The sequence below is a fragment of the Oryzias latipes genome, chromosome 15 (genome assembly GCF_053564925.1).
Source record: "Oryzias latipes strain Hd-rR chromosome 15, Olatipes_Hd-rR_3.1".
Classification (NCBI taxonomy): domain Eukaryota; kingdom Metazoa; phylum Chordata; class Actinopteri; order Beloniformes; family Adrianichthyidae; genus Oryzias; species Oryzias latipes.
Window position 1 is genome coordinate 14971746 of NC_136251.1, and position 26126 is coordinate 14997871.

The 26126-nt window shown below is 44.5% G+C and overlaps 1 protein-coding gene across 3 annotated transcripts; it reads left to right on the forward strand.

Annotated features, from left to right (window-relative positions):
* Window positions 1-1250: 1250 nt before the first annotated feature.
* Window positions 1251-25936, forward strand: ubr2 (ubiquitin protein ligase E3 component n-recognin 2). Of its 3 annotated transcripts, none has more exons than XM_078932465.1 (46): window positions 1251-1410; window positions 2874-3142; window positions 3218-3296; window positions 3377-3484; window positions 4391-4521; window positions 6209-6347; window positions 6496-6558; window positions 6637-6757; window positions 6836-6943; window positions 7134-7222; window positions 8832-9104; window positions 9562-9725; window positions 9797-9896; window positions 10898-11026; window positions 11194-11377; window positions 11463-11524; window positions 11684-11794; window positions 11866-11931; window positions 12009-12125; window positions 12209-12269; window positions 14217-14341; window positions 14417-14469; window positions 15507-15609; window positions 15679-15727; window positions 15810-15964; window positions 16175-16277; window positions 16843-16952; window positions 17130-17207; window positions 17293-17465; window positions 18965-19173; window positions 19252-19345; window positions 19424-19585; window positions 19666-19754; window positions 19829-19874; window positions 19954-20102; window positions 20568-20623; window positions 22061-22157; window positions 22234-22301; window positions 22369-22507; window positions 22850-22940; window positions 23098-23228; window positions 23299-23407; window positions 23486-23620; window positions 24827-24997; window positions 25112-25213; window positions 25292-25936. In XM_078932465.1, exons 1-46 carry the CDS (start codon window positions 1327-1329, stop codon window positions 25431-25433), a joined length of 5397 nt encoding a protein of 1798 aa, XP_078788591.1. In that variant the 5' UTR covers window positions 1251-1326; the 3' UTR covers window positions 25434-25936. The 3 variants fall into 3 exon arrangements, with proteins under 3 accessions (XP_078788591.1, XP_011482545.1, XP_011482544.1); XM_011484243.4 differs by having other exon boundaries at window positions 8832-8930; XM_011484242.4 differs by having other exon boundaries at window positions 9006-9104.
* Window positions 25937-26126: the final 190 nt, after the last annotated feature.

The window sequence follows — 26126 nt, forward strand, 5'->3', positions numbered from 1 at the left end:
GTTGTTTTCCTATCTCGAAGGCACCGGCTTCGGCAGCGTGTCATCCAAACATCCAAACTTTTGCAAAGATGGATGTGCATATTCTCCATAAAAATGGAAGTGTTGTGTCAAACACTGCTAGCTCCGTGGAGAAAGTGTGTGTGTTAGCCTGGGGGGGGGGGGGGGGGGGCGGGGGGGTTTGCTGGCACTACAGACTCTACCTGGAAGGGGCTGTTCTCATTGGTCTATGTCAGCTTGTGAGAACCCGGTCGTTTTTGTGGGTTGGGAGGGCTGGTGCTCATAGCAGGTTTTCAGAGGAATACTCAGAAACGCGTGAACAGATCAAAATACCGCTTTGGGTTTTGTTTTCTATCTACAGGAATAAATATAATAATACACTTAAATGCTTAGTACATTGATTAAGCTTAAAGCTTGAAAAATTATTTTGCATGGTTATAACTCCTTCAATGAGTAAACTTTCATCGATAGTTTTTATATCCGGATTACCTCTCCTAAGATATTAAGAAAATTGTAACACCTGTGATGTCATTTCCTTTGGGCATAACCAAAATTTCACTTTATGCAATTGAATTTACATAGGTGAGGGCCAGTGTGAGATCACAGGATTTTATAACATTACAAGCATTAAGCTACAAGATGTACTAAAATGAACAGAAATAGGCAAGAGGCTTAAATATTGACGTCACTGCAGAAAGAGGTAAAGAAAAGATACACTTAAAGTGTAGGCTGGAAGTTCTCATTGGTCTACATAACAGTGTGAGGAACCACTGGTTTTTGTGGGTTGGGAGGGGCTGGTGCTCAGGGCCATGTTTTTAGAGGAATACTCAGAGATGTTTGAATGGATCCAAATAGCACTTTGAGGTTTCTTTTCATGAGGAATGAACATTATAATACACTCAGTAAATTGATTTTGCGTGGTACAGGCCCTTTAAATTATTTCAGGATCACCATTCTTTGCAGTAAATGTTTGGCCATCATCTGTTTAGGGTATTTTGCGAATAGTAAAACACACAAAAACCATATCCACAAAAAATAATTTTAAACTTTTTAATTTTTTGCCAGGAATCTTGAGTCAGTTTTGTTGAGATTTCTTACACACTGAGATGGTCAAATTTGTCTCCAATGAGGAGGAAATTACTATAATTGTCACAAAAAGAAAGCTACTGCTAAAACCGTTATGGTTCATCCCTCACTTTTTAAGCGAGGGCCACAAAATTAGGTTTAAAACTGAGAAAGTAAAATCCCCGCTTAAAACGAATCCAGCAGTCCGTCTGCCCCGCCCTCAGGTTAAGCATTTCCGCTTCCGGGCTCCTCTTCCAGGGAAAGATGGCGGTGGCCCAGACAAATCAAGAACCACCGAAAGATCTGTGTTCCGAGTTCGTCAGCTTTTCCGCTCGGGACACGGCGGCGGTAAGCCTTTGCTGGAACTCCTTGTCCCTTGTGTGGAACTGGGTCAGCCCCGGTTCGGTTCTGGAACATTGTGACGTCACAATTCTCGCCAGTCAGCTGCCGTTTTCTCCCTCGGACTTTTATGTACGCGCTCCGTGCTAATGCTTGCCCCGCAGCGGCTCGTTTCGTGTTACAGCCGGTTTAGGAGCGTGCGAGGAGCCTTTACAGCTTCACCTGTGCACGAGCGGTTGCGTTACAGCTGACTGTCAAGTGACTGACGGGCTTGTCTTGTGTACAAAAACAGCAGCTGTTTGTTGTTACGATCACTTGTCCAGCCCCAGGTGGCGCTGTGGATAGTTCAAAAAGGCAAACTAACTGATCAGGTTACGGCCTAGTCACCCAGATAGTGTCGATCTCGTTTTTGTTGAACACTGACCTGAACAGGGCTAACCAGGGTGTTGTTTATTATCTGGTGACTGTTGACTTGGTTAATGCTGATCAGAATAGGGTTAACCAGGTTAGTTCTCATCCAGGTAGTGTAGATCTGGTAACTGATGAACTGGTTACTTTTGATCAGTTTACACTTTACCAGATAAAGGCTAACCAGGTTAGTAAAAACCAGATTACGGCTTATTTAAATAAGTGGTGCCTGCAGGAGAAACTCAAAGTTACTGAGCTGGTTACTGCTGACCAAGTTAGTGCTAACCAGGTTATTGTTGACCTGGTCAATGGGAATCTGGTTGTTGATCTTCAGGTATCGGAAGTTATTGGCTCTGATCTGGTTACTTTTGAGTGGGTTAGTGTTGTCCAGGTAACGGATGACCAAATGTTTCTTAAAGTGATCTGTTTTAAATCTTTCTCTATTATAATTAAACATCATAATTGCATTGATAGAACTATGGCAGAATTCTATTAGTCTCATTTAATCATTGCTCTAAAGGTTGTTTGCTGGCAGCTGAGGGAAAAATACAATTTATTGCCATATTCTAACAAAAGATATGTAACTGGAGTTAGTAACTAATTATTTTAAAGATGCAGTAATTGAGTTATTAGCTCAATTACTTTTAGGGCAATGTAACTAGTTACTCTCTCACAACAATTAGATGTATTAGACCCTCGAGTGCACCTGGCAGGAAACTCACTCCTACTTCTCCTTATCGTTCTTCCACTCTTTATTTTTCCCCAGTTTTCTGTGACTTGAACATTTTCTCTATTTTTCATCATCAACGCTGCACATAATTCGATACCTGTGGAGATTTGTCTGTTTGCATGTTTTTAATCATTTCACCCCATTCAAACACATCTATAGCTTTTGTTTCCTCCGTCAAAAGTTCACAGCTAACAGCATGGGTCACCAGGGAGAGTGACTTCATTTTAGTTGATGGCTAAATGTGTCTTAATCTTTTCACATGATCACCTAAAAATGTTTGGGTTGGCTCCTCCTCACAGCTGTCAGTCAAACTTCTCACCCTCCTCTTCCTCAGGGCTGGTGGGCTGCAGCTGACTTGCAGCAAGATTTATATCATCACTTGGCGGCCTATGTGCCCCGGATCTTTTTGGGGCGGGGTGAGGGCAACAGCAGGGAGGAGCAGAGGGAAGAGCTTGCCTGTCAGCTCCTCCTGCTTGCTCCTCTGGAGTGGCTCCTGCTGGGGGAGGATCCGGCGTCCGGCCTTGCCCTGCTGCAGGAGAACAACTGTCCCTCGGCGCTATGCGGCCACGTGTTCAAAGTGGGGGAGCCAACCTACTCCTGCAGGTGAGTGACTCATCTGCAGGTTCCTGCAGCTGCGCTGGTGCCGGTGTGAGTTGTGTGTGTGTGTGTGTGTTTCAGGGAGTGTGCGGCGGACCCCACCTGTGTTCTGTGCATGCAGTGTTTCCTGGAGAGCGCCCACAGGCAGCACCGATACAGAGTGAGTGCTGCAGTGTAAACACATGCAGAGGCTTCAGATAATACGAAGCTGGGTAAGAACCTGTAATGTGTGCCCTGCAGATGACAACGTCAGGAGGAGGGGGGTTCTGTGACTGCGGGGACCCTGAAGCCTGGAAGAACGACCCCTGGTGTCAGAAGCATGCTCGTGCAGATGGCCACATAGAGGAGGTGAGGTCATCCAGGTCTTGTGAGGAAGTGAGTGTCTTCCATTGACTGTAAAAACAATGGACCGCTCAACCCCTCCCTTCTCGTGGTCCCAAATAGGAAGCACCATTACTTCCTGTAACGGGCGCCGCCATGTTGAAACCAATCGACAGTGATTGGTCCGAGTCGCTCTGAGTCATCGTATCTATGGGAATGGCGACATTAAGGCCCGTACACACTGGGACAAATATTCGCCAGGCGTTATTCGCCAACGTTTTTCGCCACGTTTTTTGTGTTCACACCCACACAATTGTGTGTTCACACAATTTCATTCCCTGACATTAGATGGCGCTTAATGTAAAACAGAAATACTCCTGTTCACAAGGTGGCGCTGCGCAACTTTACGCTTCTTAAAGTCCCTTTTCACTCAGAAGAAGAGGGCAAGTATTTACGCGCTTGTCAGAATCAAACAAAGAAAACATGAATATTTCAAGCACCAGTAGCTCCAACTGGTGCTTGGTTCGGGGATGAAGCGTGGCGTTTTTTCGTGTCGGTGTGCACACTCTCATTGGTGCCCTTTGTTTAGTCATGAAGCGTTAAACGTCGGCGAAAATCGCACGCGAAATTCGTCCCGGTGTGTACGGGCCTTTAGTTGCCATAGATACGATGACTTAGAGCGACTCGGACCAATCACTTTGTCGACTGGTTTCAACATGGCGGCGCCCGTATCTGGAAGCAGTGGTGAGGGATTTGGCCTCATTTTGCAAGAGCTGGAGGTAAGGCATTTTCTACGGGGGCGTCACACCTCGATGCCTCCATTATTTTTACAGCCTATGGTGTGTTCCCTCACACTGATGCTGCCCCCGGCGCTGGGATGAGAGATGGTGAGCACCAGGGTGACCTGTGTGAAACCACCTGTATTTTTTGTAGGACCCCGTGGCTCAGCTGCCGCCTGACCTGATTACCAGGGCCTACAGAGTCTTCTTCATTATCCTGAAGTATGCCGTGGACCTGCTGACCTGGGAGCAGGAGGATCAGCTTCCTGCAGGCCTGGAGCCACCGTATGTGCTCTTTTGTCCTCTCATATTTTTGCCTCCCTCGTTTATTTATCTCACAGGAACTGTAATAACCACCTTATTAGTAAAGGCAAATGAAGCTGCTGCTACTGATAAAGTTTTCCTTAAGTCCCACTCCGATCATCTTTTGATCTATTGTAAAAGCCCTCCCATTGGTCTTTGAATTATGATGTATGTTATTCTTCTTCGTCATAGCAATTTGCCGTATTTTTCTTTGCATTTTATAAGTTTCCACGTACAATATTATCACCTACCAGATCCAAGAGCATACACTGAGATGATTAAATTAAGGCTTGCTACGTACATTTTTTAAAATTCAGTAAAAGATTAGTTATTTTGATTTTAGGATATGCAGGAGTGTTCCTGTTTAAAGATCCTTTTTTATGTATGGCTACAGAAAAAGAAAGACAGACCGAAACAAACTGTGATGTGTCGGTCAGGAATGAAACGGCTCTTATCTCACATAAATACAGTCAGGACCATAAATATTTGGACAGAGACACATTCTTTCTAATTTAGTTTCTGTACATTTTCACAGTGAATTTTAAATAAAACAACTCGGATGCCATTGAAGTGCAGACTATCAGCTTTTATTCCATGGGTTGAACAAAAAGATTGCATAAAAATGTGAAAAACTAAAGAATTTTTTAAACACAATCCCTTCATTTGGTCACCTGATCTCCACCTAACCACTATTTTCTGATGGGCAGAAGACTAGTAGTCTTAAAATATGTTAAAATATACCATGGTGCACCCCGAAAGCTTGATACAGGTGCAGCAGCCCGTGAATGGAATAGAGCGCCGGGTGCAACAAAAGACTAGAAGAGACGACATCAACACAAAAACATATAGAAATGAGTGGCCCTGGTAAAAGAAGCAAAATCCGGAACCACTTCACTATAAATGATTATGCGAAAAGAGAATTTAGAGTCTGCAAGAAAACAATTCTATCTAGAACCAACCTGCACCTGAGAATTGAGAGAATCTTCTCCTGAACAGAGCAGATCATTTCTGACTGAAGAAACCTGACGATCAGTTTCTTAAAGCTGAGACACTTAGCATTTTTGAATGGCAACCTTTACTGTGAGGCAAAATCTGGAATGCCTCAATGCGTTTAACTCCGCCCACGTTGAGGCACGCCTCAGTCTGCAGCCAGTGGCTTCTCAGACTATTGATGCAGAGCAAGCCCGCCTCCCCTTCCCCTCCCCATTGCTGAGAGCTTGGAACAGTGAGCTTGTGGCCCGCCCACTACATTTTCTACATCACAGTCTTTTTCAATTGTCATTTTTTCATCTGCTCCTGGTTAACAATGATTTGAATAAAGAAATAGTCAAAAATGCAATTTTGAGCCAAAATTTCTTAATACATGACCTCCATTGTCAGAAAAATATCAGAACACATTAAAAACACATAAAAACCTGATTTTTATTAGATAATGTCTTTAACGTAGACCTTGTGTCATTCAAATACTAGTTTTTCTTCCTGTTGATAAGAACAAACATTTTCAACTAAATCATTTTAGATTGACTGGTGTTTAAATTCAATCTACTAGTATTTGGTTTTGTTTAGTCCAGACCTTTCTAAAAATAAAAATAAAGGGAAACACAAAGCATATGCTCTTTAGGAAATCACATTTGAATGCATGTGTGCCTTGATGTGTTTGTGGGTGCAGGGAACGAGCAGACACCTACTTCTGCGTTGTCTTTAACGATGAAGTCCACACCTACGAGCAGGTGATCTACACGCTGCAGAAGGCTGTCAGCTGCAGCCACAAGGAGGCGCTCAGCTTTGCCACCGCTGTCGACAGAGAAGTCAGTACTGCACACAAACTTAAAAAAACAAAACATTAAAAGATATGATGCACAAACACTAATGAAACAGTGGGAGATGAGGTTAAAAACAAAACATCACTCAAACAGAAACAAATGGCACTGTGGCTATGATGATGTTCTGTCACAGGGCAGGAAGTCAGTTCGATTTGGAGACTTCCAGTTTTGTGAGCAGGCCAAGTCCATCATCGTGGTGAGTATTTTTTGCCATCACAGTCGTCTAAGGACTGTGCAAATGACTTCATTTAGACTCTGACTCTCCCCCATTCAGAGAAACAAAAGCCGGCAGGCCAAACCCCTGAGAGTTCAGGTGATGCACTCATCTGTTGTGGCTCATCAGTGTTTTGCTCTGAAGACTCTCACCTGGTTGGGACAGATCATTAAATACTCTGGTACGTCTCTGTTTTTTGTACACATAAGCCTCTTTGTTTGATGTTCCTTTCTTCTAGTCACTGTTGGTCCTTTTTCAGATGGTCTGAGGAGGATTCTTTGCCAGGTGGGGCTGCAGCAAGGCCCAGAAGGTGAGAACTCCTCACTAGTGGACCGCTTGATGCTCAATGACTCCAGGATGTGGAAAGGTAAGCACTTGTTATGTCTTCAGTGTCATCAGTTTGGACAGGATGTAGAATTCATTGTCAAATCTCAGTCAGTGTCTTATTGTGTAGTTGTACTGTAACAAGTGTGTGTGTGTGTGGGGGGGGTGTACTGATGGAGGCACCAAGAAAATCCCTTAATAAGGCCACCTGTACTATCTGTTTGTTACTGCAGGAGCAAGAAGCATATACCATCAGCTGCTCATGAACAGCGTCCTCATGGACCTCAAATTTAAGAAGGTCTTTGCCATCCAGTTTGCCAAGGTAAGTCCCCTGAGGAGAGCATGTGGCCAGCACACTTGAGTGTAGCCCCATTGAAACAGGACCTAAAAGGAGTTTTGGGTGATGGACTTCATTGGTTTTGATGTAGTTCGAGATGGACAATTAGTGGGTAGTACCGCACTTAGAATTGGACTGGAAGGTTTGTTTATTAAGAAAAAATGTCAGACAGGCAGGCTGATTTCCATCCCAGTACTCTGGTGCCATCCGAATATTTAAGTTTCACCTCCATAGTAGTGAGAGGTGAACCCAAGTAAACAAACCAATGAACCCCAATTCTGAACCCTGGGGAGCCCCTGTATAAAGGATGAGGGGGGCTGACTTCTGAGTAGGAAGCATTGACTTGTTGATGAGAACTTGAGTAAGTGACGTCACCCACAGAAAATGGTTTACTTCCAGCTCCAACCAAATATAATCACTTCAAGTGCCATTTTTTTCGCAATATGGGTGCCACCACATTATAGCCAGATGGCATCGGTATATAGAGATTGCTCTAAGTCAGTCTGAGACAACATATCAATTGCAAGAACTCTCGCCCATTCAATTCAATTCAATTTTATTTGTATAGCCCAATATTACAACACAGTTGTCTCAACGGGCTTCACTAATTGTACGAAACATAAAATCAGTTACAAAATACAATAGCTGAATGCTAAACTAAACAGACTAAACCAAACTGAGCCTTCCTGCCCTTAGACTCTCCTGCTCAGTAAAGAAAAACTCCCCCCCAAAAAAACAGACTCTACAAACTTTACAACTACAGTACATGTTTGAATAGTGCAGCAGATAGCCTTCATTCAGATGAAAATGGGGGACGGCTGGGGGCGCGAGACGCTTTGAATGCTTTGAATGTAGAAACTGTGTCGGCCTCTCTTACATGAGCTGGAAACTTATTCCATAAGACAGGGACTTGGTGGCTAAACGCTCTACCTCCAACCGTACTTTTGGAAATTTCGGGAACCACAGAGAGTCCTGCATTATGGGAGCAAAGTGTACTGTTTGGTTGGTAAGGCACAGTGAAATCTTTAATGTAGGATTGGGTCATACCATTTAGGGCCTTAGCAGGAAGTTTTTAAACTTGATTGTAGATTCAACTGGGAGCCGGTTATTAATTTGCATTAAAGAAAAATATCATGAAAAATAAGAGGAGTAGCAAGAACTTGTTAAAAATAGGTATCAGAGCAAGAATGGTTAGTCTGGCAAATACAATGACTGAGAAATAGCTGCTTATTTCTCAATTGAAGTCTATGGGGTTTTGGCTTCTTGGAATCAGTAGGTACTTCCTGTTTGGAACATGAGGAGTCATTCAGTCCAATTCTCATATTGTACTGTAGTAATAGTTTTTGTTGTGAACAGTGATCTGTGGTAAAACCACGGTGAAGCTGACGTAGAACCTTTGCCTCATGCTGATGGCTTTGAAGTGGAGCGGTTCTTCATGTGTCCTTCAGAGCAGCAGCTGTTAAAGGCTGTTGGCTCTGGTCGTTGTCCTTGTTTTGGACCCGGTTCCCTGCCCCCCTCTCGGCTGCCTGACAGCAAGTGTAAAGTAAGGCTGTCAGCAGGCTTCTGATGGGAGGGTGACATGTCGCCCCTCCAGAACTACAGAAGCCTGCAGACAGATTTTCTGGAGGATGACCATGAGCGCGTGGTGTCAGTGACCTCACTGTCGGTCCAGCTCTTCACCGTGCCTACTGTGGTGAGTACCAGTCTCTCTTCTGCCTGTCACACTCCTCCCTCTTTTTCTGTGTGCCCCCCTCCCTCCTGGTGCCAGAACTACGAGCACCTGCAGAACGACTACGTGAAGGACGACCACGACCGTGAGTTCTCCATCACCGACCTTTCGGTGCAAATGTTCACCGTCCCGTCGCTGGTGAGTTCCCGCTGCTGGCCCTGCCACTAATGACATCATGCCTGGCTGTGGGCAGTCTCACGAGGTCATCATGGATGGACATGGTTGGTGGTTTGAATCTGCAGCTGTGGATGTGTGGACTGTGGTAACAGAGTTACAGGTTTTTTTCTCCATGAGTTGCTGACATGAAGCCCATCAGGCTTTTAGAATTTCTATAACTTCCTGCTCTTTTGTCACATTAGACTGTAGAAATGGTTCTGTTTTTAAAGTCTTTGGTACATAAAATCAGTTCTAAATTGGACTTTTTTTCCTGGAAACAATGCCAACTAATGCTAAAGTTAAAAATTCCGTCAAGTAAGTCAGTCCTCACCTTTTCATAATTCACTTCCTTTAGAAGCTGCTCTCACATCGCAGTCAATTAAGTAAAGCAGTCAGGAAACGGCGCTGGTTGTGTATACATGGGTGTGTGTGTCTGCAGGCTCGGATGCTCATGGTGGAGGAAAACCTGATGACCACCATCATCAGAACCTTTGTGGACCACCTCCGTCACAGAGACGTCCACGGGCGTTTCCAGTTTGACCGCTACACAGCCCAGCAGGCTTTTAAATTTGGTCGCGTCCAGAGCCTCATTGGAGATCTGAAGTGAGCGTTTTCCCACGCTGTGACTTTCAAACGGCAGGTCAGGCCAATTCAACCTGTGACTCTGTCTGCAGGTATGTCTTAATAAGCCCCCCCTCTGAATGGAGTGACGCCCTCAGACTAAAGTTCCTGGAGGGGTTTGATGCTGTGCTGGATCTCCTCACCTGTATGCAGGTAACCTCAGTACCAGGGCTTTGATTTACTAGAGCAGACTGTCATTCTAATCGGGTTTGTGTCCGAACCTGTTTCTCTGTTTCCATAAAGCTGTTTGTAAATGTTGGTCTGAACCCGTCTGTCTGTAGAAACCTATGTTTGTACCCAAAAGTACCCAAGAGTATTGATGCTTTTCAAAAAATGACTTGTAAAAAGGATTCTTTCTATGAAAAATAAACTTTAAGTTTTAAAAGGAGAGTCAAAGTCAAAGTAGAAGTACAGAGAAAAATAAGGGTCCCTTTATTAGCGTTAGTTGAGGCATAATCAGCTTTATTTAACTAATAAGTAAAGTGTTACGACACTTTTATGCATTACTTTGCATTACTAATTGTATTATTTAATGCATTTAATGCATCAATGCTTTACATAATGCATTACAAAGCACTAATAAAAGTTTCTCTATACAATTACTTAGCATTATGGATTCATCAACCTGTTAGTTAAATTATAGGTAAAGCCTTAATAATGTGTGAAGTAACCATTTACTGTGGTTGGTTGTTTGGAGTTGGGAAGCCAAAGGTAACGTTTTTAGCCTTTATAAATGCTTCAAACTTAATGAGCATTACTTAACATTACTTAATCATAGTTTACAATTATGAAATGTTTATTGAAACCTTATTGTAAAGTGTGAAGGTTTTTTCTGTAAGACTTTATAATAAGGGTCCCTTTATCAGTTAATGTAAAGTTCAAATAATAGTACTTTATTTTTATAAACATTTGAACATAAAGTTCTTGATATGATCCTAAAAATTTATGTGGCTTTGTTTTGATTTTCATGAAGATTAGTGTTTTTTATGCATAAACTGCAATAAACATTATCACACTAGCTTAAGATGGCCACATCCTGCTTAAATTTTAATAAAGTAAAACTAAAGAGTTAATGTATCAACAGGTCCTTCATAGAGACAGACTCGCAGACGGCAGATGAATAAAGTGAAGATGAAATGATCTGTGTGTTTCAGGGCATGGACCCTGTGGTGAGACAGGTGGGGCAACACATAGAGATGGAGCCAGAGTGGGAGGCGGCTTTCACCCTGCAGATGAAGCTCACTCACATCATCTCCATGATTCAGGAGTGGTGCTCCACTGATGTGAGTGGACTGAATCAGAACCTTTAACAGAATACAGAAATTTCAGAACCTCCTTTCCTTTGGAGACATAACCCACCATGACCCATGTGAGGGTCAGAAGCACTTTAACCTTATGAGGAGGAGGTCAAAGTCTAGTTTAGAGACCAGATACTTTCTCTGTGTGGCAGGAACGCGTCCTGATCCAAGCCTATAGGAAATGTCTGAGCGCGCTCACTCAGTGCCATGGCGGCTTGCTCGATGGTGAGCCACCAGTCAGCTTGAGCATGGCGGGTCACTGCGTGGATACCTTCAGGTACCAGGTGTCACAGGACAAGGTGTCCATACATTTGCCTGTCTGCAGGCTGCTGGCAGGTAAAACACTGATCCTCTGGCCATAAGAGTGTCCACGTGTGTCCCATCGCCTGATTACATGCTGATGTGTTCCCTCCCGTCACAGGGCTCCACGTTCTCCTCAGCAGGACGGAGGTGGCGTCTCGTTTCCCAGAGCAGCTCCCTCTGGTCAGTGACATCATAGGGAAAACAATCACTGGTTTACTGTTGTGATGTAAAGCGTGTACGCTCCGAGCTCTGATCAATCCGTGATCAATTGTCATGATTGTGCAGAAACGATTGGCTCTGACCAGCTGACCTTTTATCAACTTTTGCCTGTGTCTTCAGGGTGAACTAAGCCCCCACCTCCTCATCGAACTCCCCCTGCGCTGCCTGGTGCTCTGTGCCCAGGTGCATGCTGGGATGTGGAGAAGGAACGGCTTCTCTCTGATTAACCAGGTGGGTGCGTACCTGCTTGTCGAAACCAGAGGTCTGAGAACAGCTGTAATGAGGACGGCCGCTTCTTTCAGATCTACTACTACCACAACGTCAAGTGCCGACTGGAGATGTTTGACAAGGACACCATCATGCTACAAGTACATCCATCTGCTGGTTCTGCCGGACTCTGCTGGTTCCACTGACAGCTGTTCATGGCATGTTTGTTCTTGTACAGGCAGGGGCGTCCATGATGGATCCAAACCACTTCTTGATGATGGTTCTAAGTCGGTTTGAGCTGTTTCATATTTTCAGCTCTGCAGACATTAGGAAGAGATTCAGAGAAGCCAACAAGGTGGGTTCAGACTGTTCTGGCTCTGGATAACCCCACAGATCTTGAGGTTTTGGACCCGCCTCATGTCTCTTTTTGCTCCACAGGACTTTGTCCAGCAAAACACCCTGATTGAGGAGATGTTGCACCTTATCATCATGGTTATAGGTGAGTCGTGGGCAACCGGAATCCATGAAAAAAAATCTGACTTTGACTTCCCCCAAAGCTCAAACATTTAGAGAACTGATTATTTACCTTCTTGCTATAATAGTTTATCTCAAGACCAGTTTTGTTAAAGCATTGACAAACAGCAGCGAGATCACAAAGGTGCACAAGAAAAGTATATATTTAACCCTTTAACACTGGAGATGTTGCCTAAACAACACACACTCTTTGACCTACCGTAACTCTTTTTGTTTATAGCAGAGGTGCTCATTACGCTGACGGTAGATCACTGGCCATTAAAGATAAATAAACAAAAATTATACATATATATATTTTTTTTCTTTTAAATCCATCCGCGAATCTACGTTCTGTGAAATACGTTACTTGATTGACATGCAAGACGGCCAATCAAACATCCTCTGAGACATACCTCACTGTGTTTAGCTACACCTAGTGCACTTTCTGTCTTTCTTCTCCCAGTTCCATGTATAGTTTTTGAATTATTAGTACATAAACATAGTACTTTTGACTGGATATGTAGTAGAAGTTGTCAACTTTGAAGTTGAATCAAGTGACTTTGGTGGATAATTGCAAGCCAGGAATAGTATTGTTTTACACGTCCTGCACTGTCATCTCACAAACATTTGTGTACTTCAGTACGAAGGCAGATTTCTACACTGAATAATTTTTTTTACCTTGGTGTGTGTACGTGTGTCCGGGGGGTGGGGGCTGGGGTTGGCATTGAATTGGTTTTAGATTAAATATTTGTTTCATGCCTTGTCGTTTTGTTTTTAAAAATGGATTATGTTTTTATGTAAAGCACTTTGAGTAGCATGAGTTGGAAAAGAGCTATAGAAATAACATTTCATTTATTTACTTTTATTTTTAACTGTTTAGTTTTTAAATAATAAGTACACAAACAAAGTATTTTAGACTAAAAATACTGAACAAATTGTCAACTTTGAAGCCCCTAGTGCTCCAATTACCACAGGCACCACTGTCACCTTCACTTTCCATGCTTTCTCCAGTTCTTCTCTGAGTCCCTGGTATTTCTCCAGTTTCTCATGTTCCTTCTTCCTGATGTTCCCATCACTGCCAAATCTACCACAACGGCTTTCCTCTGTTCTTTATTCACCACTATAATGTCTGGTTGGTTTGCCATTACCATCCTATCAGTCCTGTCCCACAGGATCTTTGCCCTCTCATTCTCTACCACCTTCGGAGTTGTTTCCCATTTGACCTTGGGGTTTCCAGTCCATATTCTGAACACATCTTCCTGTATATTATTATATTAGTGTATTAGTATATTATTCCATACTCCATGTATGCTTTCCCTGCCGTATGTTGCACTCTGCAGCTGATTCTGACATGGAAGAAAGTAGCTTTTTATATCGGCTTTGCGCTAATGGGCAACACTTTGAGCGCTTTTCTTCGTGACATAATTGTTCACGTAAACACTTCACTACTGTGAAGTGTGGCATATCGGCGTAAATCTGCTGTTTTCTGCTTCAGAATCAGCTGGAATTTTGTTAATTGCTAAAGCTCTGGTGTTTAAGGGGTTAAAGTAACCAACTGAGCTCATATTGTAAGATATTAGGAAATGTAGACTACAGGATGTTGGATAACAAGCCGAACAAAGCGGATGATGTGTCTGGACAGAAGGTGCAAGCTCCCAAATGTTTTCCATGCTCGGTTGGAGGAACAACCAGGCCCACCTAGAATAGCTCAGGCTTCACCCAAATTAGGATATGCAAAGACACTGAACCCCACATTGGTTATAAGCTGGCACCAGTGTAGGGCAATGGAGCTGCCATCAGTGTGTAATTGTTTATGGCAAGAGTGCTAACCACTGCCCCACAGTGCAACCCAGAGAGAGTTTTTATGTTTCCTACCAAAGATCAAACCTGTTGTCTTCATAACCTTGCGATACCATTTTTCTGTTTGATGCAGGTGAGCGCTACGTGGCAGGTGTCGGCAAAGTGGAGCCGTTAGAGGAGGTTCGAAGAGAGATCATTCACCAGCTGTCAATCAGACCAATGGCCCACAGCGAGCTGGTGAAAGCTCTGCCTGAGAACGTGAGACTTCCACCCGCCTGTCTCCCGAGCTGCCCATGTCTGCCTGTCTGTCTCATTCCGTCGTTTGTCTTCCAGGGGAACAAGGAGACGGGTCTGGAGAGGGTCATTGACAGCGTGGCATTGTTTAAGTCAGTGATTCTTTTGTGTCCACCTTTATAACAATGTTTTTGTTTAGCTTCAGCCAAATGCTCCAGTCTGTAAAAATAGGGGCTGCCTACAGACCATTCATCGACTCACAATTGGAATTGGAATCAGTCCCTGTTTATTTTTGTACAGTAATCCCCCCGTATTCGCGGGGGGGTGAGGAACGAAACCCCCCCCGCTAATAACGAAAATCCGCGAATAATTGACGCTGTTTTCAAACTCCCAAAGCCTTATGTGAGCCTTACTCACTGCGTCAGCTCCGCCAAATGTTGATCAGTCAGAGGCTGCGAGTGGGCGTCAACCAGTTCATTGAACTCTCCGGTTTGCCGATAGCAACCGGTTCATTTCCAGAAGCTGGAGATGATGCAGGGCGTTTGGATGGCGTCTTAAACGCGTAAACAATACTTTACAGTAAAGTAAAGAGTAAATGGTTTTTTAAAATTCGCGGAATGAGCGCTGTTCTGCGCCTCACGCTTGTGACGTCACGTCATCTGCGGCCACCCGCGAATGGGCGGGGCACGAATATTAAACCGCGAATGGGCGGGGGATTACTGTACATCACTGGCACCAGAACTAAAGATGTAAAGATGTATGAAGCCATGTGCCTTTTCGTCCTTTCAAAGAGCAGTAATGGGGGTTGGTGATGCTGCAGGTCTTTACCCACAACAGAGAACTAACCATCACAATCCTCATGCAGCAGAGGCTCCCAGCTCCAGTCAGAGCAGCAGTTGTTTATGTCCAAAAAAGGGCGTACAGTCTTTGCTGACATGACCTGCATGTGCCCAGTGTGTGTGCGAGAAAATCCTGATTGCATCAAAATGTAAATGAGAAGATGCAGGTTATAGATCTTAAAAAGCAGAAATCTTAGAACTGAACCTGGCCCTGTTTCTGTGTTGAGATTTGTAAAGAAAATCTAGTGAATCTAGGCTTTGTTTATAGGGTGGGGGTTCACCTTGTGGGGGGGAGGAAAACCTGCAGAACAAATAACTCCAATAATGATCTGTGATTGGGCTGTCTGCAGAAAGCCAGGCGTGACTGGGCGGGGTCTGTATGAACTGCGGCCCGAGTGCTTCAAACACTTCAACCTTTACTTCCATCACTACAGCAGAGCGGACCAGTCTAAGGTATGGAGATGGAGCTTTTGGTATTTGTGTGTGCCGCATGTTACCATGGTGATGGTGTTTGTATTTCAGGCCGAGGAAGCTCAAAAGAAGCTGAGGAGGCAGAGAGGTGAGGACGCAGGTGAGTGAACCCATCCTGTGATATGCACAACTGTGTGACTTCCTTGGTCACCACAATAACTTGTTTTGTGTGGCTGTGGTAGCCCTGCCGCCCCCGCTCCCTCCCCCGCTCTGTCCGCTGTTTGGGAGCCTGGTGAACCTGCTGCAGTGTGATGTGCTGCTGGCTGTTGAAAGCGCTGTCCTTCAGTGGGCCATGGAACCAGGCGGTGGAGGCTGGACTGAATCGATGCTGCAACGGGTGAGTCTCAGCGGCGCAAGGAAGCTGCTATGCTGTGCACAGCTGAGAAGGCATCTTAGAGGCGCTTGTGAAACTGCGTTTTACTCCCATGTGCACACACATGTTAACAACAAATAAGCAGTAATCGTTGCTAAAATGCGCATTTCAGTCATAAACCGAGAGGGAGCATGTTTGTGTATCTATGTGACGTGTTGTTTTGTGTGTTTGCAGGTGCTCCACCTGGTGGGCATGGCTCTTCTGGAGGAGCAGCAGCAGCTGGAGAACAGCAGCGGAGAAGACCATGTGACCTTCAACTACACCAGCAGAATCATATGTAGGCAGACACACACAGGCATGCACACATACACACACGCTGTCGTGTGTGAGGCAGCGTTTACATTGACAGGTTCAGTTGTGGTCTGATCCAGAGTTTTTCCAAAGCTGTGTCCGAATTCCTTCCCTACTCACTACATAGTGCACTATATAGTATGTTCGCCAAAATAGAGTGCCCTAGAAATTTCCCAGAAGTCTCTGCGAAAAAACAGTGTGCATTGATGCTCACTAGATTGGTGAACATAGACCACAATGCATTGCGTCTGAACAATTTTTGCCCCAAAAATGTATTTAAATGTATTTTTTTAATAAACCAGCAAAGTTTTCCTCTTCATAAGACAGTAGATTCATAAATGATCGTTGCAAAACGCTCAAGATTTTCACTTTGTGAAATTGTTGACATCATATTTGCCATTAAAAAAACAAACAGTTTGAAGCACTTTAAATGATGTGCTAATAGCTGAGTGCTCTTGAACCATTATGTAGGTCAAACTACCACAATAATCTGCCGCTTTGTCCACATGTCTGCACACGAACATGCATGATTGTGACTGTGCTGTGTTCAGGTCCGGGGGAAGCTCCCACTTCTTCAGGAAGTATCTTGGCTTTGTTGGAAACGCTTCAGAACGCCCCTCACCTGGAAGTTCATAAGGATATGATCACCTGGATCCTCAAAGTGAGTGCCAACACACAGGGTGTCTCACACACAGAAAAACAAAGAGATCACCACACACTGAGAAACGTCTCCAGGACACACTGGGCTTCCCTCTTCATCACAGAGCCCGCCTCATAATTGAGTTTGTATTTGTCAGTTTTTTACATTCCAGTGCTCATATAGAAATTTTCTCTACAGATCATAAGAAATATCAAGATGATCAGGGAACGGACATCTTCAGCCTCCAGCATTCCTGTCAGCCCGGGTGGGCACGAGGTCAGACATTTGCGCTGTGCATGGCATACAGGTACATGAAAGTCCCTGCGGTTGACCATGGCTTGTGCGGTTCTGTCTGATGCAGCTCATGAGAGAAAAGGAAAAAGCAGAAAGGAAGAGGAAGGCCGAGATGGCCCGGCTGCGCAGGGAGAAGATCATGGCTCAGATGTCCGAGATGCAGAAGAACTTTATCAACGAGAACAAGGAGATGTTCCAGCAGAGCGGGGAAGAGATGGGGGTGTCCACTGTGGAGCACAGGTACAGATCCAGAATGTTTCTGCTTACTCTTAAACCCTGAAACACATGCCGGCGGGCTGAAAGAAGTGCAGACATGTTTAACAAACGTATGCGTGCTATAACAGCGCAAGCATCAAAAATCATACACGCATGCTAAAGCAGACATAAGTACGCCGCGAAACATGCAGGCGTGCTAAAGCATGTGCAAGCATTAAAGCACATGCAGGCATGTTAAACGAAAATAGGTGTAAAAGAAAATAATGGTGTGCTGGAAATCTCATGATTAGTGAAATTGATGATCAATATTGTGATGACGATATCACTTGCAATACATGAACAAATAGCAAAACATCTAATTACATAATTTCCATTTTCCTGCAACAGTTTAATTTAAATAAGAGTCAACATAACTTAAATTATAGTCGAAATGACCCTCGTCAACATAAAAGGGCTACATCTGATTGGTCAACAGCGTGAAGGCGTCCATCCGATTGGTCAAATGCACAAAGAGATTTATTTGATTAGTTAAATACTTCAAGCTGCCATAAGATTTTTATTTAAGATAACATTTATTGAAATTTTCACTGTCTTTTGCAATATAGGTATTGCAGTAAATTTGCGATTTATTTTGCAGGCCTAATCTACATTATACAATTCAAGTCCCACTCCAATCATACTTAGATCCATTTTTAAATTACCGCTTCTAGCCCAAATCAAAAATCCTGTGTCGTTTTCTGCAACATCATTTGTGCCTAGCGGCATCAGTTAATTAGAAATTCCCCTCTGGGTGGCAGGTGGGACTGTTGTGAAAAAACCCTGCACCCCCTTCCTCTCCCAGTTGCTGAGAGATCTCTGTTTCTGCTTGCTTACAGCCTTTCACAACCCCAACCTAGCAACAAAAATGGCAAGCAATATTGGAGCTACCCCGGACGCACAGTTTTGAGCCAGATTCCAGCTCAGACGAGGAAAACAGAGATATTATTTCAAGAGAGCCATTACAAAGGTGTCGCATGTCGAAAAAAACTGAAGCTCATCAAGGGCTACATAATTCCACTAAACATAAAAAGGAAAAAATGAACTAAAAAAAACAAACAGCGAAACTAGTACAAAAGTACTGAGTAACTGCTTAACCTCTCAAGACCCGAGCTAATGTTGAGCTTTCCCTCTACATGTGTAGTCACAGGGCCTCATTAAGCTGAACGAACCCCAAAATGGGAACGCACATGAATGTCAGCCCCTACAAGGTTAAACATGCCTGTGGTTGAGTCTACAAGTTTTGGAATCAGGCCCACAAATGATCTCAAATCAATGCTTGAATGTTGCTATTTTCATGTATTTTTTTTAATAAAATAGCAAAAACCCATTAAAAATGGTATTCACTTTTTCTGGCAGCAACAAGCCTTGTTGCTAATGTGACTTGTCATCATAAATCAACTCAAGTCCTTTACAAAAAACAACAACAACATGAAGGCATAAAATCACTCCCTTTTTCACACACATCGTTGTATCTTCTTTTCCAGTTTTCCCAGTCTGGAGCTCACCTGTGCCTCCCAGGTGTGTGTGGGTCCAAGAAGGGTGGGTGGGTCGGAGCGTCGCCAGCAGGTGATCTGTATCCTTTGTCAGGAAGAACAAGAGGTTTCAGGGCGTGGCCAAGCCATGGTGCTAGCGGCATTCATTCAGAGGTCCACTGTCCTGTCCAGAAATCGACACTGCAGCCTGCCAGACCCAGGTGACCCAGAGAGCCTCAGGATGACCCATGGGTGTGCACCTTCCCCAATTAATACATTTTGATGAATTTGTGTTTTAGAGCATTACGACCCTCTGTTTATGCACACAAACCTTTCCCTGGGCATCCACACCGCCAGCTGTGGCCATGTCATGCACGCCACCTGCTGGCAGAGGTGAGGCATTGCATCTTCACTGCATCCAGTTGCTGTTTGGACAGCGTGCACCTGAGCGCACTCCCTCTGTGTGTCCAGGTACTTTGAGGCGGTGCAGCTAAAGGAGCAGCGGCGGCAGCAGCGCCTCAGGGGTCACACCAGCTACGATGTCGAAAACGGAGAGTTCCTGTGTCCGCTGTGTGAGTGTCTGAGCAACACCGTCATTCCTCTGCTGCCACACACACCTCTCCCCGATCACAGGTACACACCCACCTGACCAAAGGATTCTGTCCTCATGAGCACAAGTAAAGACAGGTGTGACAGTGCTGCTGTCTCCTTAGTGTCGATCATCTTAGCTTGGAGGCGTGGTTAAAGAAAACAAGTCAGCAGGTAGAAGCGCTAAACTCCACCCCCAGGAAACAGTCTGAAGGTGAGTCACCTGTTTTAGGGGGTTGTTGCAGCTTAGTCCAGACGACATTCAGGCTGGCTCTGTGGTTGTTCCAGGTGCAGCAGAGGGGACCGAGTCTCTTGAAGTCAGCGTCACGCCGCAGTGAGTTTGAACTGATTGAAAACCAGGTGAGAGGGCGTGTTTCTGATGATTGACTGAAATCACCAATATTCCTCCCCAGGAGCCCGTTCTCCAGCAGCATCAGCGAGATGATCACCACCTTCAGCATGTCGGTCTACAAGGTCGGACTGAAGACAAACCCCAACGAGCAGGACCCCCGGGTCCCGGTGTTGAGCTGGTCCTCCTGCGCATACACCATCCAGAGCATCGGTAAAAACACACCTGAACACGCACACCCACACTCCTCACAAAGATGTGTTTCCTCTAAGTTCATGATATACAGTAACCCCCTCACATTGTTTTTAGTCGTCCTGTAGAAAGTACTTGTGTGATGTCACAGGCTGGTGGTTATCTGGCATGCCGCCATATTGGATGGAATGGATCAAAAACTATGGCTAATTGCTGTTGAAGAATTTGATCGTAAAAAAATGGAAGACTAACTTTTTACCTGTCCAGGTGTACCCCACCTTTGCCCAACAGTAGCATGGACAGGCTCCCATGACGTCAACTAACCACAATTTGACTTTGTTGATTCATTTAAATCCTCTGCAACCTGGATTTTAAGAGTTTATGGAATCTCAAGTAAACTTTCACTGTTGTGTTGTTTATAAGTCAGGTAGTGGTAGGTGTTGAGGTGAGATACGCTGTCTGAGATTGCGTGTTTTTGTTTTGCAGAGCGTCTCCTGATGGATGAAGACAAGCCGCTGTTTGGAAGTTTACCCTGCAGACAGGTGAGAAAGAAGCAGGGTGTCTTCACAGCAAAGTGTATTTTTTAGATTTATTTTTTACGCCTTACAGTCTTTATAACTTTGAATCCCCTCTCACATCCATGTGACTCTGAAGATCCTTCACTAACTATTGTAGTGAGGATCACAGATGTCAAACTGCACTCCTGGGGGTGCTGCAGTCCTGCTTGTTTCTATCTTTGTTCCTAAAACATGTGTCAGCAAAGCACACCTGATGCATGTAAGTAGTGGCTGGTGGGGCAGGAGCTTTATAGGAAAAATTTAGAATGCTGGCCTTCAACTATTGAAACTGCAGTTTGGCCCCCCGGTTAAGATCCTGCCTCTTCTGTATGTGAAGCTTTCTTTGGGAGGCTTCAGCAGTCGCCTCTTCTTTGATGGTCAAACATGTCAGACTTTCCATTTTTATTAAAACTTGAGTGCATGTTTCTGAACTTTTGAGCCACACATTGATGTCACTGAGAAATTTCAATCTGGCTTTAAACCGTACCTCAGCAGAGAACCAGCATTTTATGACTTATCGATAACTCTCTGATGATAGCCGATTCAGGTCATTTTACTCTCCTCCTTTTTTCTCCTTCTGGATCTTTGACTCAATGGCTTAGAATATTTTACATCTCGACCACTGAGTGAGTTTAAAGACACAGTCTTGAAGAGGCTTAAGTCTCTTAGTTTTTGGAGCGCCTCATGGCTCCTATCTGGGCCCTGTCCTACATCTGCTTAATCTCATATTAATTTTTTCATATTGCAATCTGGCTTTTTGTAACTATGCAGATGATTTGCTGGTGTAGCCATATCCAGGTTTAAAGAATGTGTGCAGGGACAGTTGGAGTTGAACTCTAACGTGTCAAAGACTAAAACAGAAGTCATTGTTTTGGATGAATCTAATCTTCTGGATAGTTTTGAAATGGCTGGTGGCCCGCTCTCTCTCTGACCTTCAGATAGGCTGTGAGAAATCTTTGAATCCTTTTAGATCATAATTTTAAATTGGGTGAACACCAAAGCAGTTTTTATCATGAAATGGTTACAGTTGTAAATCAAAAGGTTCTGCTTGTTCTCCTGTGGAACCATAGTTGGGGAGAGACCTGCCTAAACATTTCAGAACCTCTGAGCCTCGAGGATTTTTAAATTACATTGTATTACAGAATCAGGTTTGTATTTAATTATTTCAATGTAAAACGGTCCAACCTTACAGCAGAGATAAAGAAAGTCTGGTTCAGAAAGGATCTCCAAACTATTCGCATCTTTGTGTTCAAATTTAACATCAATGACAACTCTTCTTTTTGAGATTAAAACCACAATCAGTTAACTGACAGGCGACAACTTTGTAATTTTTAAGACTATACCTGTTAGTCTTGCTTGTCTCGCCGTTTTGTCCATTTCCATAAAGGGGTGGGGTTTGGTGACGGTGTGTTTGTGCTGCAGGACGACTGTCTGAGCGCTCTGACCCGCTTCAGTTCAGCCTGCTGGACCTCCGTTCCGGCAAGAACTGTTCACGCTCACCTGAGCCGACTTCTCACAGGTACAGACGCCACCACACAGACATGACGCCACACGCCTGACCTCCGACAATCATGCATGCATGTTGTGCTCTGCAGTTCTGCTCTCGGATCCCCCGCTGGAAAACACCCCATGCGTCCTTCACATGGATATGTTCCACCTGCTGGTGAGGGTCTTTACACCAGCCCAGCTGTTTGCAGTGTAGGCAGCCAGGTGACGGTGTGTTTCTGCAGGTATACAGCGTGCTGTCCTACAACTCACTCCACAGCAGGGAGCAATCAGGACAGACCTCTGTGGATTCCAGTCATGTCCACCTACTTCACCTGATCACCGTGGCTCATATGGTTCAGATCCTGCTCACCTCCGTCACAGGTGAGACTGTTACTTTCAGTCCTGGAAGAGTCCAGTTGTGCACTGCTTAATGACAATAAATATTCTTATTTTTTGTTAGAAGGGGAATGTCTTGAATCTTCTAAAATTGTTCCTCAGCAAAAGGAAAAGCATGTGCTCTACTTGTGTTTTTTCTCTCAGTTTACAATAAAGTGATTACCGGTATTCTACTTATTGTTTTATTTTTACTAAATTTAATTGTTTTTCATACTCTGTTATCACTATGTAAAGCCAAATTAACTACAGTATGTAGCTTCTGGGCTGCAGATGAACAGTCACTAATCTAAATTTACAACAACACACACTCTCATTTTCTGCGTGCAGAGGAGGCGGCTATGGATCAAGACAGCGGAGCAACAGAGGAGGAGGAGCTCACCTGTCAGCTCTACAACACTCTGAGGAAACACTTGGGCAGGTGAGGGCGCTGAACCACTATGAGTTGTCAGTGATGCAGGATTTGATCAGCTGTTCACCTTTTTTGTTCATCTAACCATAGTTAAAGATCCTAAGGTTATTAGGGATTGGTGGTTATTCCCCCTAGTCTGAATTTACCCCCTCTGTGTGTGGCTTAGTGTGTTACCTGACGTGTCCTCGGGGTGGCAGCTGTTGCACCGTCTCAAAGTGGGCATCCTGCCGTTCCTCCGAGCCGCCGCACTTTTCTTCCACTACCTGAACTCCTCTGTGCCCCCCACAGACTTGATGGGTGAGTACCGACTCAGCAGCTGTCAGCGGGGTACGTTTGGGGTTTTATAGTAACCGTTTGTGTGCCGCAGGTTCAGGTCCCGGTCAGTGGGAGGTGCTCTGCAGCTACCTCAGTCTGCCCTCCAACCTGCTGCTGCTTTACCAAAGCCATCACACACTGCTGGATCCACTAATACACAGGTGACCCGCACTAAAAACCCTTTTTTAAGAAGCATTTTGAATACACACAGGTGTTACAAAGTGTGTGTGTCAGTACAGGTGGTGCCGCCATCCAGTTCTGAAACAGACACTTCAAGGAGGGCAAGACTTCATCAGATTCCCCAGAGAGTCAAACAAACTGATCGATCTGCCAGAGGATTACAGCATCCTCATCAATCAGGCCTCCAGCTTCACGTGAGTCTACATATCTCCTTTTTTGTCTCCACAACTGGGCCCCTTACCTTAGCTGGACCTTTGACCTTAGCTTGATCCTGACATTTTAGGCACTGGAATGCTTCCAGAAAGTCCCACACTATGATGTTTTTTATTTTTTCCATGTCTTCCCAGCATCTAAGGGTCATATTTTCCACTCTGTAAGGCACACTCAAAAGTCTTAACAGTTTTCCAAAAACGACAGAGCACCTTGTGATCCAGATCACCGCATATACGGATCAATTCTGGTTCTGCTTACTGGTGTGGCTGCAATTTCTCAAAATGTAGGGTTGGGTGTTATCGTGAATGCGCTAATCTAGTGGTATCAAACTGTGGTTTGTTTGACACGTTACCAACTAGTTCAGGAGTTAAGGCAGTCACAGAAACATTTAATGCTGTTGCAAACAATGTTGGAAGTTACAGGTATTATAAATGTGAAATCATGGCTAACACTGCTAACATGTAGTGTTTTGTCTTGCTAAATGCGCTTTATAGTTTGGTGCTCTTTATATAGATGTTTGAAAATAGACCACTCATTGATGGTGCGCCCTATAATCCAGTGCACCCTATAGTGCGTAAACAGAAGCTGAGAGCCTCTTGATGAAAGTGTTATCTGGGATCCTGTTATGAACTCCTGTAGGTCGAGAGGGAGTATATTCGTGTAAACTCCTTTTGTATTTGGGACAAAAATTGTTTGTTTTTTTAGGTTTTTGTGTTATTACTGTTTATGAGGAAGAATTTTTTTGGGGGGCGTCTTAAAAAGCACTGGTCAGAGGAACAAAAAAATATTGTAGGTAAAGAGGAGAGACAAAAACATAGCTTCAGGTGCTGAGAATATGTGTGTATAACAGCACATCTGTGTGTGTGCGGAGGTGAGCAGACAGTTTTGTACAGATGAGTGTGTTGAGTACAGGCCTCCTCTAAAGACCTTCATGCCCAGACAACTGGACCACAGGAGCCCCCACATCTGCAGAGGAGCATGAAGTGTTGAGGTTAGGTCAGCACAGAGCTCACATTAAGCAGTAGCAGATGATTGACAGGAGCGCCCTCCTCCAATTTTAGCTCCCCCCATGATGTCCCATTTGGCTTTGGCGGCGACGCAGCTTACCTTAATCTACACCTTAATCTTTGAAATGGTTTCAGCGTGTTGTTTCTGGTGTTTTCACCCATCGACTGTTACCTCCCCAGGTGTCCGCGCTCAGGAGGAGACAAGTCTCGCGCTCCTACTCTGTGCTTGGTCTGCGGCGCCATGTTGTGTTCTCAGAGTTACTGCTGTCAGGTGGAGGTGGACGGTGAAGATGTGGGAGCATGCACCGCTCACACCTTCACCTGCGGGGCAGGGGTCGGACTCTTCCTCAGGTAACATGCCCGGATTCCTGAGCTGGACGACACAAACTTTTTTTTTGACAGAGACGAAAACAACCGATAACTGTGTCACAACAACCAATAGTGTGTGTTTGTGTGTTTGTGCAGGGTCAGAGAGAGTCAGGTGTTGTTTGTCGCAGGTAAAACAAAGGGCTGCTTCTATCCTCCACCGTTCCTTGATGATTACGGCGAGACTGACCAAGGCCTAAAGTATGACTTCCTGTTTGTTTGTTGTTGACAGTCAACCCCCTCCTCCTGCCTGTTTGTTGATAATTTTGCTGTTTGCAGACGTGGAAATCCCCTCCACCTGTGCTTGGAACGATACCGGAAGATCGAGCGTCTGTGGCGGCAGCACGGCATCCCCGAAGTCATCGGTCATGCTCAAGAGGCCAATCAGACACTGGTTGCCATTGACTGGCAGCATCTGTGATGTTAGACTCCTCCCACACTCAAGAGCCAGTCACCTGATTGGCTCTCAGCCTTTGCTCCAACTCTCAGCTTAACTCTTGCAGGGATTTTTTTTTAAACGTGTGACTGGCTTGTTAACAAGTTTACATTTAAAGGAGTTTTGCTATTTGTCCGTCAGCTGATGAGTTGATATAAGGATGGAGACGTGGGTCTCCATGACAGCAGAATGATGTGACACTACAGCCTTTTTAAAAAGGGGCGTGGCTTCAGCAATGGCCTGAAGGGACATTAGTTTGGTTTAGTTAGTTTTATGGATGGAGCCGATTGGTGAATTGTAGAATGATGATGCCACTTCCTGTCGGAGCGTGCGTTTATTTTCATTTGGGCAGAATTTCCGTCCGGTTTTGTTTGTGTGTGGGAGGCGATTGATCACATGACCTGTTGATATGTGAATTCCTGTACAGAGTACGACGTGTAACATACTGTTTAAGATCAAGAGTGTCAATAAAAAGGACTTTAAAGAAAGACTGACTGTTCTGTCTGTTGGAGGAGTCAGGTCTTCGCCTCCACTATCAGCTTGTTCAAAGCTGCTTCTTTAACTGAAACAGGAAGTTGGAGTTATCCTGCAATCTGACAACATCAAATGTTTGCCGTGCTGCACAATAATGTCACCTGATGGATGCACAATTGGACCAAACTTGGGTGCTCAGTTGTA